General features: G+C 43.7%; 1 protein-coding gene across 1 annotated transcript in view; it reads right to left on the reverse strand.

Moving 5' to 3' along the window:
* COL20A1 (collagen type XX alpha 1 chain) overlaps nt 1-13,318 on the reverse strand; it is a gene marked incomplete at its 5' end in the record, with an annotated part of 168,770 nt that overhangs the window by 127,662 nt on the left and 27,790 nt on the right. The window contains one exon of the mRNA XM_083358223.1: nt 12,616-12,748. Within this exon, the coding sequence (XP_083214349.1) occupies nt 12,616-12,748 (133 nt within the window). The remainder of the gene's footprint in view (nt 1-12,615; nt 12,749-13,318) is intronic.

Genomic DNA, 13,318 nt, shown 5'->3' on the forward strand with positions numbered 1-13,318 from the left:
TGAAGGCCTAAGACAGGGGCAACAGCGCACGTGCCCACAGAGAGGGCTCTGCGTGCCACCTGTGGCACCCGTGCCATAGGTTCGCCACCACGGGTTTAGGGCTACCTGTACAAAGAGGATCCGGATGACAATATAGTTTGAAACTGGTTTGGGTAAACAACAGAATCTAAACTGGCCTCATGCCAGGCTCTTGCTCCTCTCTTGCCTGCCTTAATTCTACTCAAGTTTCAACCAATCTGCTAAATTGATATGGCTCAGAATAGAGCAGACGTAAATATGATTTTCTTTCCAACGTAGATGCTCCCCTTAGATTTCAAAGGGATCCGTGTTAAGGTATGGATTTTCCCCCTCCCAAAAACTCTGCTGGTTTCTTCAGAGCGGGCAAATCCAAGCTACCTCATTTCCCGATGAAATATTACAACAGGAAGTAGGCAAAGATGAGAAAAATTGTCCACACAATTGGCAGTAGAATATCCGTGCTGGAGAATGGCTAGTTGCTATGGCATCCTTGCTTTAAAGCTTTAAGCACTAGAGGTTTATTCAGAGAAAGCTAACAAAAGAGAGGCAGCTTGGTCTAATTAAGGCACCGGGCTAGAAAGCAGGAGATGGTGAATTCTAGTTCCTTAGGCATGAAAGCTGGCTGCATGACTTTGGGTCAAACACCAGGGGACCATGCGTTCTAGTCCTGCCTTAGGCATGAAAGCCAACTGGGCCAATCACCAGGAGACTGTGAGTTCTAGCCCTGCCTTAGGCATGAAAGCCAACTGGGCCAATCACCAGGAGACTGTGAGTTCTAGTCCTGCCATAGGCATGAAAGCCAACTGGGCCAATCACCAGGAGACTATGAATTCTAGCCCTGCCTTAGGCATGAAAGCCAACTGGGCCAATCACCAGGAGACTATGAATTCTAGCCCTGCCTTAGGCATGAAAGCCAGTTAGCCCAATCACCAGGAGACTGTGAATTCTAGCCCTACCTTAGGCATGAAAGCCAACTGGGCCAATCACCAGGAGACTGTGAGTTCTAGTCCTGCCATAGGCATGAAAGCCAACTGGGCCAATCACCAGGAGACTATGAATTCTAGCCCTGCCTTAGGCATGAAAGCCAGTTATCCCAATCACCAGGAGACTGTGAATTCTAGCCCTACCTTAGGCATGAAAGCCAACTGGGCCAATCACCAGGAGACAGTGAATTCTAGTCCTGCCATAGGCATGAAAGCCAACTGGGCCAATCACCAGGAGACTATGAATTCTAGCCCTGCCTTAGGCATGAAAGCCAACTGGGCCAATCACCAGGAGACTGTGAGTTCTAGTCCTGCCATAGGCATGAAAGCCAACTGGGCCAATCACCAGGAGACTATGAATTCTAGCCCTGCCTTAGGCATGAAAGCCAGTTATCCCAATCACCAGGAGACTGTGAATTCTAGCCCTACCTTAGGCATGAAGGCCAACTGGGCCAATCACCAGGAGACTGTGAGTTCTAGTCCTGCCATAGGCATGAAAGCCAACTGGGCCAATCACCAGGAGACTATGAATTCTAGCCCTGCCTTAGGCATGAAAGCCAACTGGGCCAATCACCAGGAGACTGTGAATTCTAGCCCTGCCTTAGGCATGAAAGCCAGTTAGCCCAATCACCAGGAGACTATGAATTCTAGCCCTACCTTAGGCATGAAAGCCAACTGGGCCAATCACCAGGAGACTGTGAGTTCTAGTCCTGCCATAGGCATGAAAACCAACTGGGCCAATCACCAGGAGACTATGAATTCTAGCCCTGCCTTAGGCATGAAAGCCAACTGGGCCAATCACCAGGAGACTGTGAGTTCTAGTCCTGCCATAGGCATGAAAGCCAACTGGGCCAATCACCAGGAGACTATGAATTCTAGCCCTGCCTTAGGCATGAAACCCAGTTAGCCCAATCACCAGGAGACTGTGAATTCTAGCCCTGCCTTAGGCATGAAAACCAACTGGGCCAATCACCAGGAGACTGTGAGTTCTAGCCCTGCTTTAGGCATGAAAACCAGCTGGGTGATTTGGGGCCAATCACTGTGAGACCGTGAGTTCTAGTCCCTCCTTAGGCATGAAAGCCAGCTCGGTGTCTTGGGGTCAGATCCTCCCACTTAACTCATGGGGTTTTTGTTGTGGGAAAAATAGGAGGACAAAGGAGTAATAAGTACGCTCACAAGACTCAGTTTTATTGAGTACCTTCAATAACCATGCTTTCTCCTGGGAAACACCATGAAAAGAAATTTGAAATTGCACTGCCTCCTGCTGAGTGTCAGGTTTCTAGAATCATTTTATAAAAATATTTGGCATAATAATTCTGTGAGGAATATAAATCCTTCTATCCTCCACAGTTCCGTCAGAACTGAAGAAGCTTCTTGGAGGAGAAGCGAAATGTTTTCAAGGAAAAAAACAAACAAAGAAAAGTCCAGTTGCCTTTTGAAAAGGCACTTTGGGGACAACCATGAGCTGGATGACTGAGAATCTCCATAAAAAAAAAAAACTTTCACCCAGTCTTGGATACATTCTCTGCCATTTTTCAAAGGCTTTCAAAGGCTTGTTGTTGTTATGACCAACAATCTGGATGGGAATTGACAATTATAGAGCTACAAATCAAGATTTCAAAAGGTTAGTTGGCTGATAGGTGCGAAGGATTTCTGTGGTGTGGTTTGAATGGCTGGGATTTATTTATTTATTTATTTATTTATTTATTTATTTATTTATTTATTTATTTAATTTTATTAGATTTATATACCGCCCCTCTCCAAGGACTCGGGGCGGTGTACAGGGCAATTAAAACAGTAACAACACACAAGGTATAAAAATTAAAATAAGATTAAATCAATAGCCCTAAGTAATAAATACAATCTAAAATTTAATTTTTTAAAAAAATTTAAACACTAAAATCCAATCCCTCAGCCCAGGCCGGCCTGTTCAAACAACCAAGTCTTCAGGTTGCGACGAAACGAGCGAAGGTCGGGAGCCATCCGGAGTTCAACCGGAAGCTGATTCCAGAGGGCAGGCGCGCCCACAGAGAATGCTCTCCCCCTGGGGGTCACCAGTCCGATGGCACCCTGAGGAGGCCCTTCACGGCAGAAAATAACCATCATTTCAAGATGTAAAACCATAATTTATAGTTCGTTGAATGTTCTCTTTCGACAGAAGCAAACTACACATTTTAGCCGAACAAAATAACCTTTACTACTCATATATAACACTTTGCTGCCAGCATCTCCAATGAAATGAAACGCTAAATCAACTTAGTGTCTACCAGGCAATAAGAGAAGAACTGATTTGAAAAGGCCGAAGGCTAGAAAACATGCAGACTTTATCTTAAACCCAAGAAGTGTTGTCTGCTTCTGGACTTTGTGATTGAGGTGGGGGGGAAAAAATGAAACTTTGATTTGGGGTTTCACTGATTAGATTGATTTGATGTTACAGAAATGGCTAATTCCACGTCATATAAGGAGAACATGTGCAAAATGCTTTATAGATGGCATCTCCCTCCGGCTAGACTTTCCAAAATGTTCCCCGGATTGTCGGCCGATTGTTGGAACTGTGGTAAAGGGATTGGCACATACTATCACTTATGGTGGACATGTCCGGAAGTGGTTAGATATTGGACGAGGATCCAAAAATGGATAGAGGAAATCACAGGGTGTTTAGTTGATCTTAAACCAGAGACGTATCTGCTTGGCTCCAGGCCTGGAAATATTAAGAAGGAAATATGGTATTTGGTTTTACATATCTTAACGGCGGCAAGGATGGGGTATGCTCAATTTTGGAAGGCAAATCATACCCCGCCAGACGAAGTTATAATTAGGAGGATACTTGATTGTGCGGAAGCAGACACATTGACCAAGACGTTGAAGGGTAAAGAAGAGACACCAGCATTTCTATCATGGAATAAATGGTATATTTGGATGGATAAAAGATTAAAGAAATGAGGGTGGCTTGGAGGTTGGTCAAAAATGAAGTGATAATAGTTTTTGTTAATGAATAAGCTTTGGAGTTGGATGGTTATAAGAGACTTAATGAGTGGAATATAATTGTCAGTTTAGAAGTAGATATAATGTGAAATTTTTGAAACGGTTTTCAATTTTTTGATTTCTTCGTTTTTTGTATATTGTAAATGTTTTTTTTTGTCTTTGTCGGTGTATGGTGTGTTTTGAACACGAAATGTACGGTAAATAAAGATTTTTTTTTTTAAAAAAAAAGAAATGGCTAGCTTACACTATTGTGAAAAAGTAAAAAGTTGTAGCTCAACATTAACACTTTACTTACTGAAGTCAATGTCTTTTTTTTTTTGCTTTCCCCCCATCTCTTTTCCTCACTTTCTTTCTCCTTTTTCCTCCCTATTGTGTCCTGCTATTTGCTTTGTATTTTACTCTACAATTCAATAAAATGTTTTTTAAAAAACCCAAGAAGTGTTGTTTGTGATAGCTAACTATAGTTTAGATCTGGGGTGTCTACCTCTGTGAAGATCTGACCTGGAAAGTTAACACAACCCAGGTGGCCAGAAAGGCCCAACAGAGACTTCACTTTCTTAGGGTCTTGCGGAAGAACAGGGTAGAACAACGGCTTATGACCCTCTTTTACCGGTCTACTATAGAGAGCGTCCTCTCGTACGGTATTGTGGTTTGATATGCTGGTCTGACAGCCGCGGATAGGAAAGCATTACAGAGGGTGGTGAGCACAGCACAAGACATTGTGGGCTGTCCCCTGACACCACTGGATGACCTCGCCAGGGCCCGCTGCCTTGGAAGAGTGAGGAAGATTCTCAGGGATGACTCACACCCTGGACGGTATCTCTTTATTCTCCTACCATCGGATAGGAGATATGGGAGTATAGCCAGCCGCACCACCAGGCTGAAAAATAGCTTTTATCCATGGGCTGTTAGGCTTTTAAATGGGACATAATCTTATGCAGAATTGACTTGGGAGGCCGGTGTGTGGTGTAGTTGGTTCACATAGTGTGGTGGGATGGAGGGTTTGTTGTCACTATGTGTTGGGGGGAGAGAGCACAGGGGGAGGCTCAGCTAATCTCAATGTACACATGTTGTACTTTGACAATAAAGGTTTATTATTATTATTATTATTATTATTATTATTATTATTATTATTATTATTATTATTTATTCAACCTTGGCAACTTTAAGACTTGTAGCTATGATGATTCTCAGCCCTCCAGGTTATAGTTATCCCAAAGGTGCTTTTTTTCAGGAGGCAACTGGACTTTTTTGTTTTTCTTTGAAAATGTTTCACTTCTCATCCAAGAAGCTTCTTCAGCTCTGACTGGATGACTCTGATGACACAGATAAACCTCCAGGTGGCCTCAACGACCCTCTAAAAGGTTGCAAATGACCAGCTCTCTGCAAGGAGTATAAATCCTTCCGTTCCCCACCATCCAGTGAGAGCTGAAGAATCTTCTTAGTTGTGAAGCGAAACATCTTTAAAAAAAACCAAGAAAGTCCAGTTGGCCCCTGAAAGAGAATCTTTGGGTTTAAAACTTGTGGACTTCAACTTCCAGCATAGCTAGTGAAGAAATTCTGGGAGTTGAAAAAACACAGGTCTTAACGTTGCCAAAGTTGCAAACCCCAGATCTCGACTTCCAGGTTTGAAGAAGATTGACTATCTCAAAAGATTGAATACTGTCATAAAATCAAAAGGTACTTCAACAAAGTACAGGTGTGCACCTTTATGCAGCCACATTATTCTAATTTTAAGTGTTATTTTTCCCCTAAAAGATTTTCAGTTGAATTGTACACCTTATGTGTTATATTAAAGGTAGAAAAAATTCTGCAGTGATTTCTCTTGACCTGATTTTTTTACATCTTAAAAACTTTTTTTAAAGGAATGTGTAGACTTTCTCTAGCTTATCTATCTGTCTATCAATCAATCAATCTATCTATTTATCTATCTATCTATCTATCTATCTATCTATCTATCTATCTATCTATCTATCTATCTATCTCTACCAATCTCTATCTATCTATCTATCTATCTATCTATCTATCTATCTATCTATCTATCTATCTATCTATCTATCTGTCATTTATGTATCTAACATACATCTGTCTATTTGAAGGATTTTTATACCACAGCAATCATATGATTCTGGGTGATATGGATTTCTTCCCAAAAGTGGGGAAATCCTTTTTAATTTTGTTTCCTACAATCCTGAACATTGGATTTGTTTTCATCTTTTTTTTTTGGCTTCCCAACAGTTCCATTATAGGTACAGATTAAAACCCTACAGTGATAGGATGGGTGGGGGGTTGGGGGGTTGGAAGGGACCTCCCAGATCATGTAGTCTAACTCGGGGGGTCTTCAAACTTGGCCCTTTGATGACTTGTGGACTTCAACTCCCAGAATTCCACAAGTCATCAAAGGGCCAAGTTTGAAGACCCCTGGTCCAACCGCTGTCTTAGTGTAGGCATCCACTATACAAGCCCCATCAGGAAACATCCCGTACATTTTAAAAAAACCTTCGCTGTTTTAGGCAAACTAGACAGCATCTTACTGACAGGAAGAATGTTTGACTTGAATCTCCTTCTTTTAACTTGCTGTTTAATTTCCTTTTGGGTTTCACCAGAGTAACTGCTATTCTTGGCTACCGGTTGCTCTCCGGGTGAGGTTCAAGGTCTTAGTGATGACTTACAAAGCCCTACATGGCATGGGTCCAGATTACCTACGGCAACACCTGCGGCCGGCGTTAACTTCCCTCCGTCCAGTGTGCTCCCACAGAGATGGCCTCCTCATGGTGCCGCCGATCAAAGAATGCCGATTGGTGGCCCCCAGGGGGAGAGCGTTCTCTGTGGGCGCGCCAGACCTGTGGAACCGCTTGCCGGTTGAGCTCCGGATGGCCCCCGACCTTCGCTCCTTCCAGCGCGATCTTAAAACCTTTTTCGAACAAGCTGGCCTGGTCTGATGGGATGGGGTTGGGTTTTTATAAATTGTTCTAATTTTAATGTATTAATTATTATGGGCATAATGGTTTAATCGCTTTTAATTTTTGTATTCGGTTTTTTACTATGTATTGCCCTGTTCACCGCCCTGAGTCCTTCGGGAGAAGGGCGGTATACAAATTAAATTATTAAATTAAATTATTAAATTAAATTCTCGCCTGGCGTTTCTGGTGACTGATTTGGCGCACCAGAGCTGTCTCAGATTGTGGATTGTTGGTTTTACAACAGCTCCTGGTTTCAGGCTCACAAAAATGGGAGGGGGAGTCAGTGCTGATTAAACAAGAGGCACCGAGATGCCTATTAAATGGAAGGTATTTCATGTCCTGCCAGCAGACCAATTAGTCAGGAGCTATTAATTAAGAAAGAAGCTCCACGGAAGGCTTTTTCCTACCCTCACCTCCTTATAAAAACAAGAAGCAACTTTTGCTGTGTGGTAGAAGCTGGCTGGCAGCTGTCCTTTCATTTCTGCAAATGTCCTTTCCTGAAGGATAAAGCCAGCCCTTTGCATGCATTCGGCTGCTTGTATCCCTGTGATCAAGGATCAAAAGGCCATTGCAACTGAGGTGTTTGCCATAGCAAGATAAAGTAAGTCTCTTTAAAAGGATTATTTCAGAGCAGGGGGTCTTCAAACTTGGCCCTTGCCTGGCTGAGGAATTCTGGGAGTTGAAGTCCACAAGTCATAAAAGGGCCAAGTTTGAAGACCCCCTGCTTGTGGACTTCAACACCCAGAATTCCTCAGCCAGTGTGTCTGGCTGAGGAATTCTGGGAGTTGAAGTCCACAAGTCACAAAAGGGCCACGTTTGAAGGCCCCCGTTCCAGAGCAAGTAGCTCCATCACTATTGTCACGCTTGGGTAACCAGAGTCACTTGTGAATAGCCTCAAGCAGAAGTCCCGAAGCTGCTTTTTCTTTGTTTTCTCCTTGAAGACGTTTCACTTCTCATCCAAGAAGCTTCTTCAGTTCTGATTGAAGAACGGTATCAGAACTAAAGAAGCTTCTTGGTTGAGAAGCAAAAATGTCTTCAGGGAAAAATCAAAAGCCCAGTTGCCTTTTGAAAAAGGGCCTTTGGGACATCCATGACCTGGATGGCTGAAAGTCTCCATAGTCCACAAGCAGTAGCTTCCCTGATTTACAACAATCTGTTCAGTGACTGTTCAAAGTTACAAAAAGGGACTTATGATGGTTTTTCACACTTAGGAACATGGCAGCATCCCCATGGTCATGTGATTACAGTTTGGAGGCTTGGCAACTGGCATGTACTTATAATGGCTGCTGTGTCCCAGGGTCATGTGATAACCTTTTGCAATCTCCTGATGAGCACAGTCAATGGGGAAGCCAGATTCATTGTACAACCGTGTTACTAATTGAACAATCACAGTGCTTCACTTAACAACCGTGGCAAGAAAGATCGTAAAATGGGGCAAAACTCACTTAACAACTGTCTCATTTAGCAACAGAAATTTTGGCTCAAATTGCGGCTGTAAATCAGGAGCTACCTCTATTGTTAGTCATCAGTGTTACAAGAAGCTCACCAGATTGATTGCATAAGGCTTCAGAGATTCTGTAGGAGGTCAGGCCTGGGCTGCTTTCTGCAATGCAAGTATTCTAAGCTTGTCCCCCTCTTGACACCGCCCTCCAGTCTAGCTGCAGATTCCACCACAATGTGGAGTGAACACTTATGGAAAGAATATTTCTTGTTCCTAGAAGATGTTCCTAGAGGCAATTAACCAGTGGAACAACTTGCCTCCAGAAGTTGTGAATGCTCCAACACTGGAAGTTTTTAAGAAGAGATTGGACAAGCATTTTTTTCTGAAATGGTATATGGTTTCCTGCCTGTTCAGGGGGTCAGATTAGAAGACCTCCAAGGTCTCTTCAAATTCTGTTATTCTATTCTATTCTAAAGGTGTTGCTCGCATTCCCTTGCAGATTATGAAGAACAGGAATTGGAAATATTTAGTTTAATAGAAAGAAGGACTGGGGTGACCTGATAGTAGTGTTTCAATATCTGAGGGGTTTCCACAAAGAAGAGAGGGTCAACCTATTCTCCAAAGCTCCTGAAGACAGGACAAGAAGTAACGGATGGAAACTAATCAAGAAGAGAAGTAGCCTAGAACTAAGGAGAAATTTCCTGACAGTGAGAACAAATCAACCAGTGGAACGGCTTGCCTCCAGAAGTTGTGGGTGCTCCCTCACTGGAGGATTTTAAGAAGAAGTTGGACAACCATTTGTCTGATATTGTATAGGGCAGTGATGGCGAACCTTTTAGAGACCGAGTGCCCAAACTGCAACCCAAAACCCACTTATGTATCATCAGGTGCCGGGTGGATGTGGCCCATTGGGTGGGTGTGGCCCATTGAGTGGGTGTGGCCCATTGGGTGGGCGTGGCTGTGGTGATAACGGCAGACAGGGTGGGACTAAAAAGTTCAATCAATCAATTCCAACTTTGCGAGATCTTTTTTTCCCACGAGAAGTTGAAATTGATTGATTGATTGAACCTTTTCTTTTTGCACACAGCGGTGGAGGCCTAAAGCGATAAGATGTTATAAAACCCAGCTAAAGGCCTAGGGACAACAGGACAACCGGGACAACGGCATGCGTGCCCTCAGAGAGGGCTCTGTGTGCCACCTGTGGCACGTGTGCCATAGGTTCACCACCACGGCCCTAAACTCTGCTGAGGTTGTTACCCAGCCTAGAAACGAAACATTCGGAAACCAACCCGCAAGCTTGGAGAACAAACCTTCACCCTCACATAAACAATATCTACATGCTATGCAAATGAGACACTCAGCAAACCAAAAAAGGGACAAAAAAAGACCCAATCAGCACCCAGATCGTCATAGATTAACTCCAAGATTAACATGAGACCAACAATCAAGTAAACAATAACGCAGTCAAGGAACCGCCAAGGAAGCCAGCAGAAAACAGACGAACCAAAGGACTTCTAAAACCATCTCAGGGCAAGCCACTAGAATATAAACTGAGAGCAAACCCACTCCTTACTAACACTGATGATGTTCCCTAGCTGGGTAATAAAATGTCTTCAAGGGAAAACCGCCAATCTCAGAGAACTCCAAGGACCCCTCCTTTCAAGCCTGACCTACAAATATTCTCCTTTATTGGCTCTCAACAACTCCATAGCCTACATAACAACCTTCCAGATGTGTCTTTGGCTCTCGAACACTCTGGAGGAACAATACTTTGATTCCCATCACAGCATGGAAGAAATTCAAAGCAATTGCTTTTTTCAGGATTAATGGCACAGTAAATTAAAAGACGCTTGCTCCTGGGGAGGAAAGCCATGGCAAATCTAGACAGCACACTAAAAAGCAGAGATATCACCCTGTCGACAAAAGTGCGTATAGTCAAGGCTATGGTCTTCCCAGTTGCAATGTATGGCTGTGAAAGTTGGACCGTAAGAAAGGCTGAGCGCCAAAGAATTGAGGCCTTTGAACTCTGGTGCTGGAGAAGACTCCTGCGAGTCCCTTGGACTGCAAGGCGATCAAACCGGTCAGTCCTAGAGGAGATCAACCCTGACTGCTCTTTAGAAGGCCAGATCCTGAAGTTGAGACTCAAATACTTTAGCCACCCAATGAGAAGGAAGGACTCACTGGAGAAGAGCCTCATGCTGGGAAAGGTTGAGGGCAAGAGAAGAAGGGGACGACAGAGAATGAGGTGGCTGGATGGAGTCACTGAAGCAGTAGGCGTGAGTTTAAAGGGACTCCAGAAGATGGTAGAGGACAGGAAGGCCTGGAGGAACATTGTCCATGGGGTCGCGATGGGTCGGACATGACTTCGCAGCTAACAACAACAACAACAAAATTAAAGCAGCTTTTAAACTGGAGTTGTATGTTACAAAAGCATATGTAAACAGAAGAGATTTCCCATCAGTTCATAGGTTGATCCATAAGAACATAAAAGATTGGAGAAGACCGGGGATTTTATCGTCCAATTTCCTGACAGCTGTAAAAAAATGTAGAAATGACCTTAGGATGGAACAAGCAGAGATAGCTAAATTGACTTTGTTTCTACTTGGAAACCGCTTCTGGATTTTGTGCTGGAGTTGGGGGAAACAATGAAACTTTGACTGTGGGTTTCAATCACTTAACAACTGTCTTGCTTAGCAACAGAAGCTTTGGACTCAGTTGTGGTCATACATCGAGGGCTACCTGTAACTTCCATTTCGATACAGGTAGTCCCTTAACTTATGATCGGTTGCTTAGTGACCATTTGAAGTTACAATCTCCCTGGGAAACAAGACAGCATGGATCAGAAGTTCCAACAGTTGCTCCGCCCACCCAGACAATCACATGACTGTACGTGCTTTTTCAACATGGCTGCATTTACTGCCATTTGCAACATCCTGTGGTCACATGCCCAGGACTGACACATTTTTACCAAAAACTGGTGCTTACTTCTGCCTTTGGGCAAAACTATAGCATAGTGAACAATGGGTTCACTTAAGGACTGCAGTGTTCACTTAATGACAACGGCGTTCATTTTACAACTGCCTTGTTCACGTAACAACTGCTAGAAAAAAACACTGTTGACCCATGACTGTTGTGCTAGCTTTGCCACCAACCATATTGTGAAGTTCGCACATGATACAACAGTAGTGGGCCTTATTCATGATGACAAGGTGGAAGCTTACCACAAGGAAGTTGAGGGGTTGGTGAACTGGTGTAAGGAAAACAGCCTAGTTTTAAATACCAGAAAAAACAAAGAGATCATTGTCGATTTCAGAAAAGCCAGGCACAGCCACACTTCTCTGTGCATTAATAATTCACCCATGGAGAAGGTTACCAGCATCAAATTACTGCGTGTGCAGCTAACAAGTAGGCTGGCTTGGTCGCTCAACAGTGAGAAACTGGTGAAGCGTGCACAGCAGTGCCCGCATTTTCTGTGTCGCATGAGAAAAGCTCATCTTCCTTCCCATGTCCTTCCCACTTTCTACAGGGGGACGATTGAGAGCATCCTGTCGTACAGCATCACAGTCTGGTTTGGAAGCATCCCTGCTTCAGACAGGAAGGCGGTGCAGAGAGTGTTGAGGGCGGCAGAAAAGATCATTGGCACTTCCTTCCCCTCCATCCAGGACACAGCACAGAAGCATTGCTTGAGCAGGGTCCGCAAGATTATCTGGGACACTACACACCCTCTCCATGACCTGTTTTCCTTGTTACCTTCTGGGAGGAGGGGGCTTCGTGGTATCTGCAGCAGAGCATTCCGATTCAGCCATAGTTTCATTCCATACAGCATTGACCTTGTGAACTCTCAAGCTGCCTCCTTCCATTATATATCCAAGATGGACAGTATTTGATATTTGTTATGTAATGTAGGGGTGTGGGTCTACACATATGTTGTATATAGGATGGTTAGGTGTGTGTCATGTATGTGTTTTACTTTGAGAGCAGGCAACTAAATTTCATTTTTGATGTGTGCCATTGTGCCCACAGTAAAAAAAAATGGTTATCTTATCTTAAAATTGTTTTACACAAATTAGAGTTGCCAATCGTAATTGGCAGATCCATTATAGTCATAACTCGAGGACTACTGAGAGTACTTTCATGGCATGGCTTTGTGGCATCCAAGAACTTTATACAACAAGCCAACCCCAGTTGTTTAGATTATGGACACTGTATATCCCTGCTCACTTACAGATTCTGTGCCAAATGGAAACGGTATCACTTTGAGCGCCATCTTTGTAGTATGCCCAGATGGAAATCTTATATTCGGTATTTTCTTTCAAACCAGGCAAAAGAGAAGATGCCAAGTTTCCAGCAACAGATATCTGTGGAGAAAAGAAATAGTATCAGCTACACACTTCAAACTCACATATTCACTAAGGCAGAAGCTTGTCCACCTCAAGGATAAAACAGTCAGACATAAATTGAGCAATGTGGTATATGCAGTGCAATGCAGTGAGCCATGTGCAGATCTGTACATTGGGGAAACAAAACAACCACTTCACAAATCCATGGGGCAACATAGGAGAACAAAACCACCAGGGCAAGAGTCAGCAGTCCATCTGCATTTGAAAGACAGAGGCCGCTCTTTCGAAGACAGCAAAGTCCACATTTTGGACAGAGCAGGTTTGAAAGAGGGGTCAAAGAGGCCATCTAGGTCAAAACTGAACAGCCCTCCCTCAACAGAGGGGGAGGGATACAACATCATCTATCTCCTTAGTTCTAGGTTGCTTCTCTCTTTGGTTAGTTTCCATCCGTTGCTTCTTGTCCTGCCTTCAGGCGCTTTGGAGAATAGCTTGACTCCCTCTTCTTTGGGGCAGCCCCTGAGATACTGGAAGACTGCTATCATATCCCCCCCTCATCCTTCTGTTCATTAAACTAGACATACCCAGTTC

This window comes from Vipera ursinii (genome assembly GCF_947247035.1).
Source record: "Vipera ursinii genome assembly, chromosome: 3".
Classification (NCBI taxonomy): domain Eukaryota; kingdom Metazoa; phylum Chordata; class Lepidosauria; order Squamata; family Viperidae; genus Vipera; species Vipera ursinii.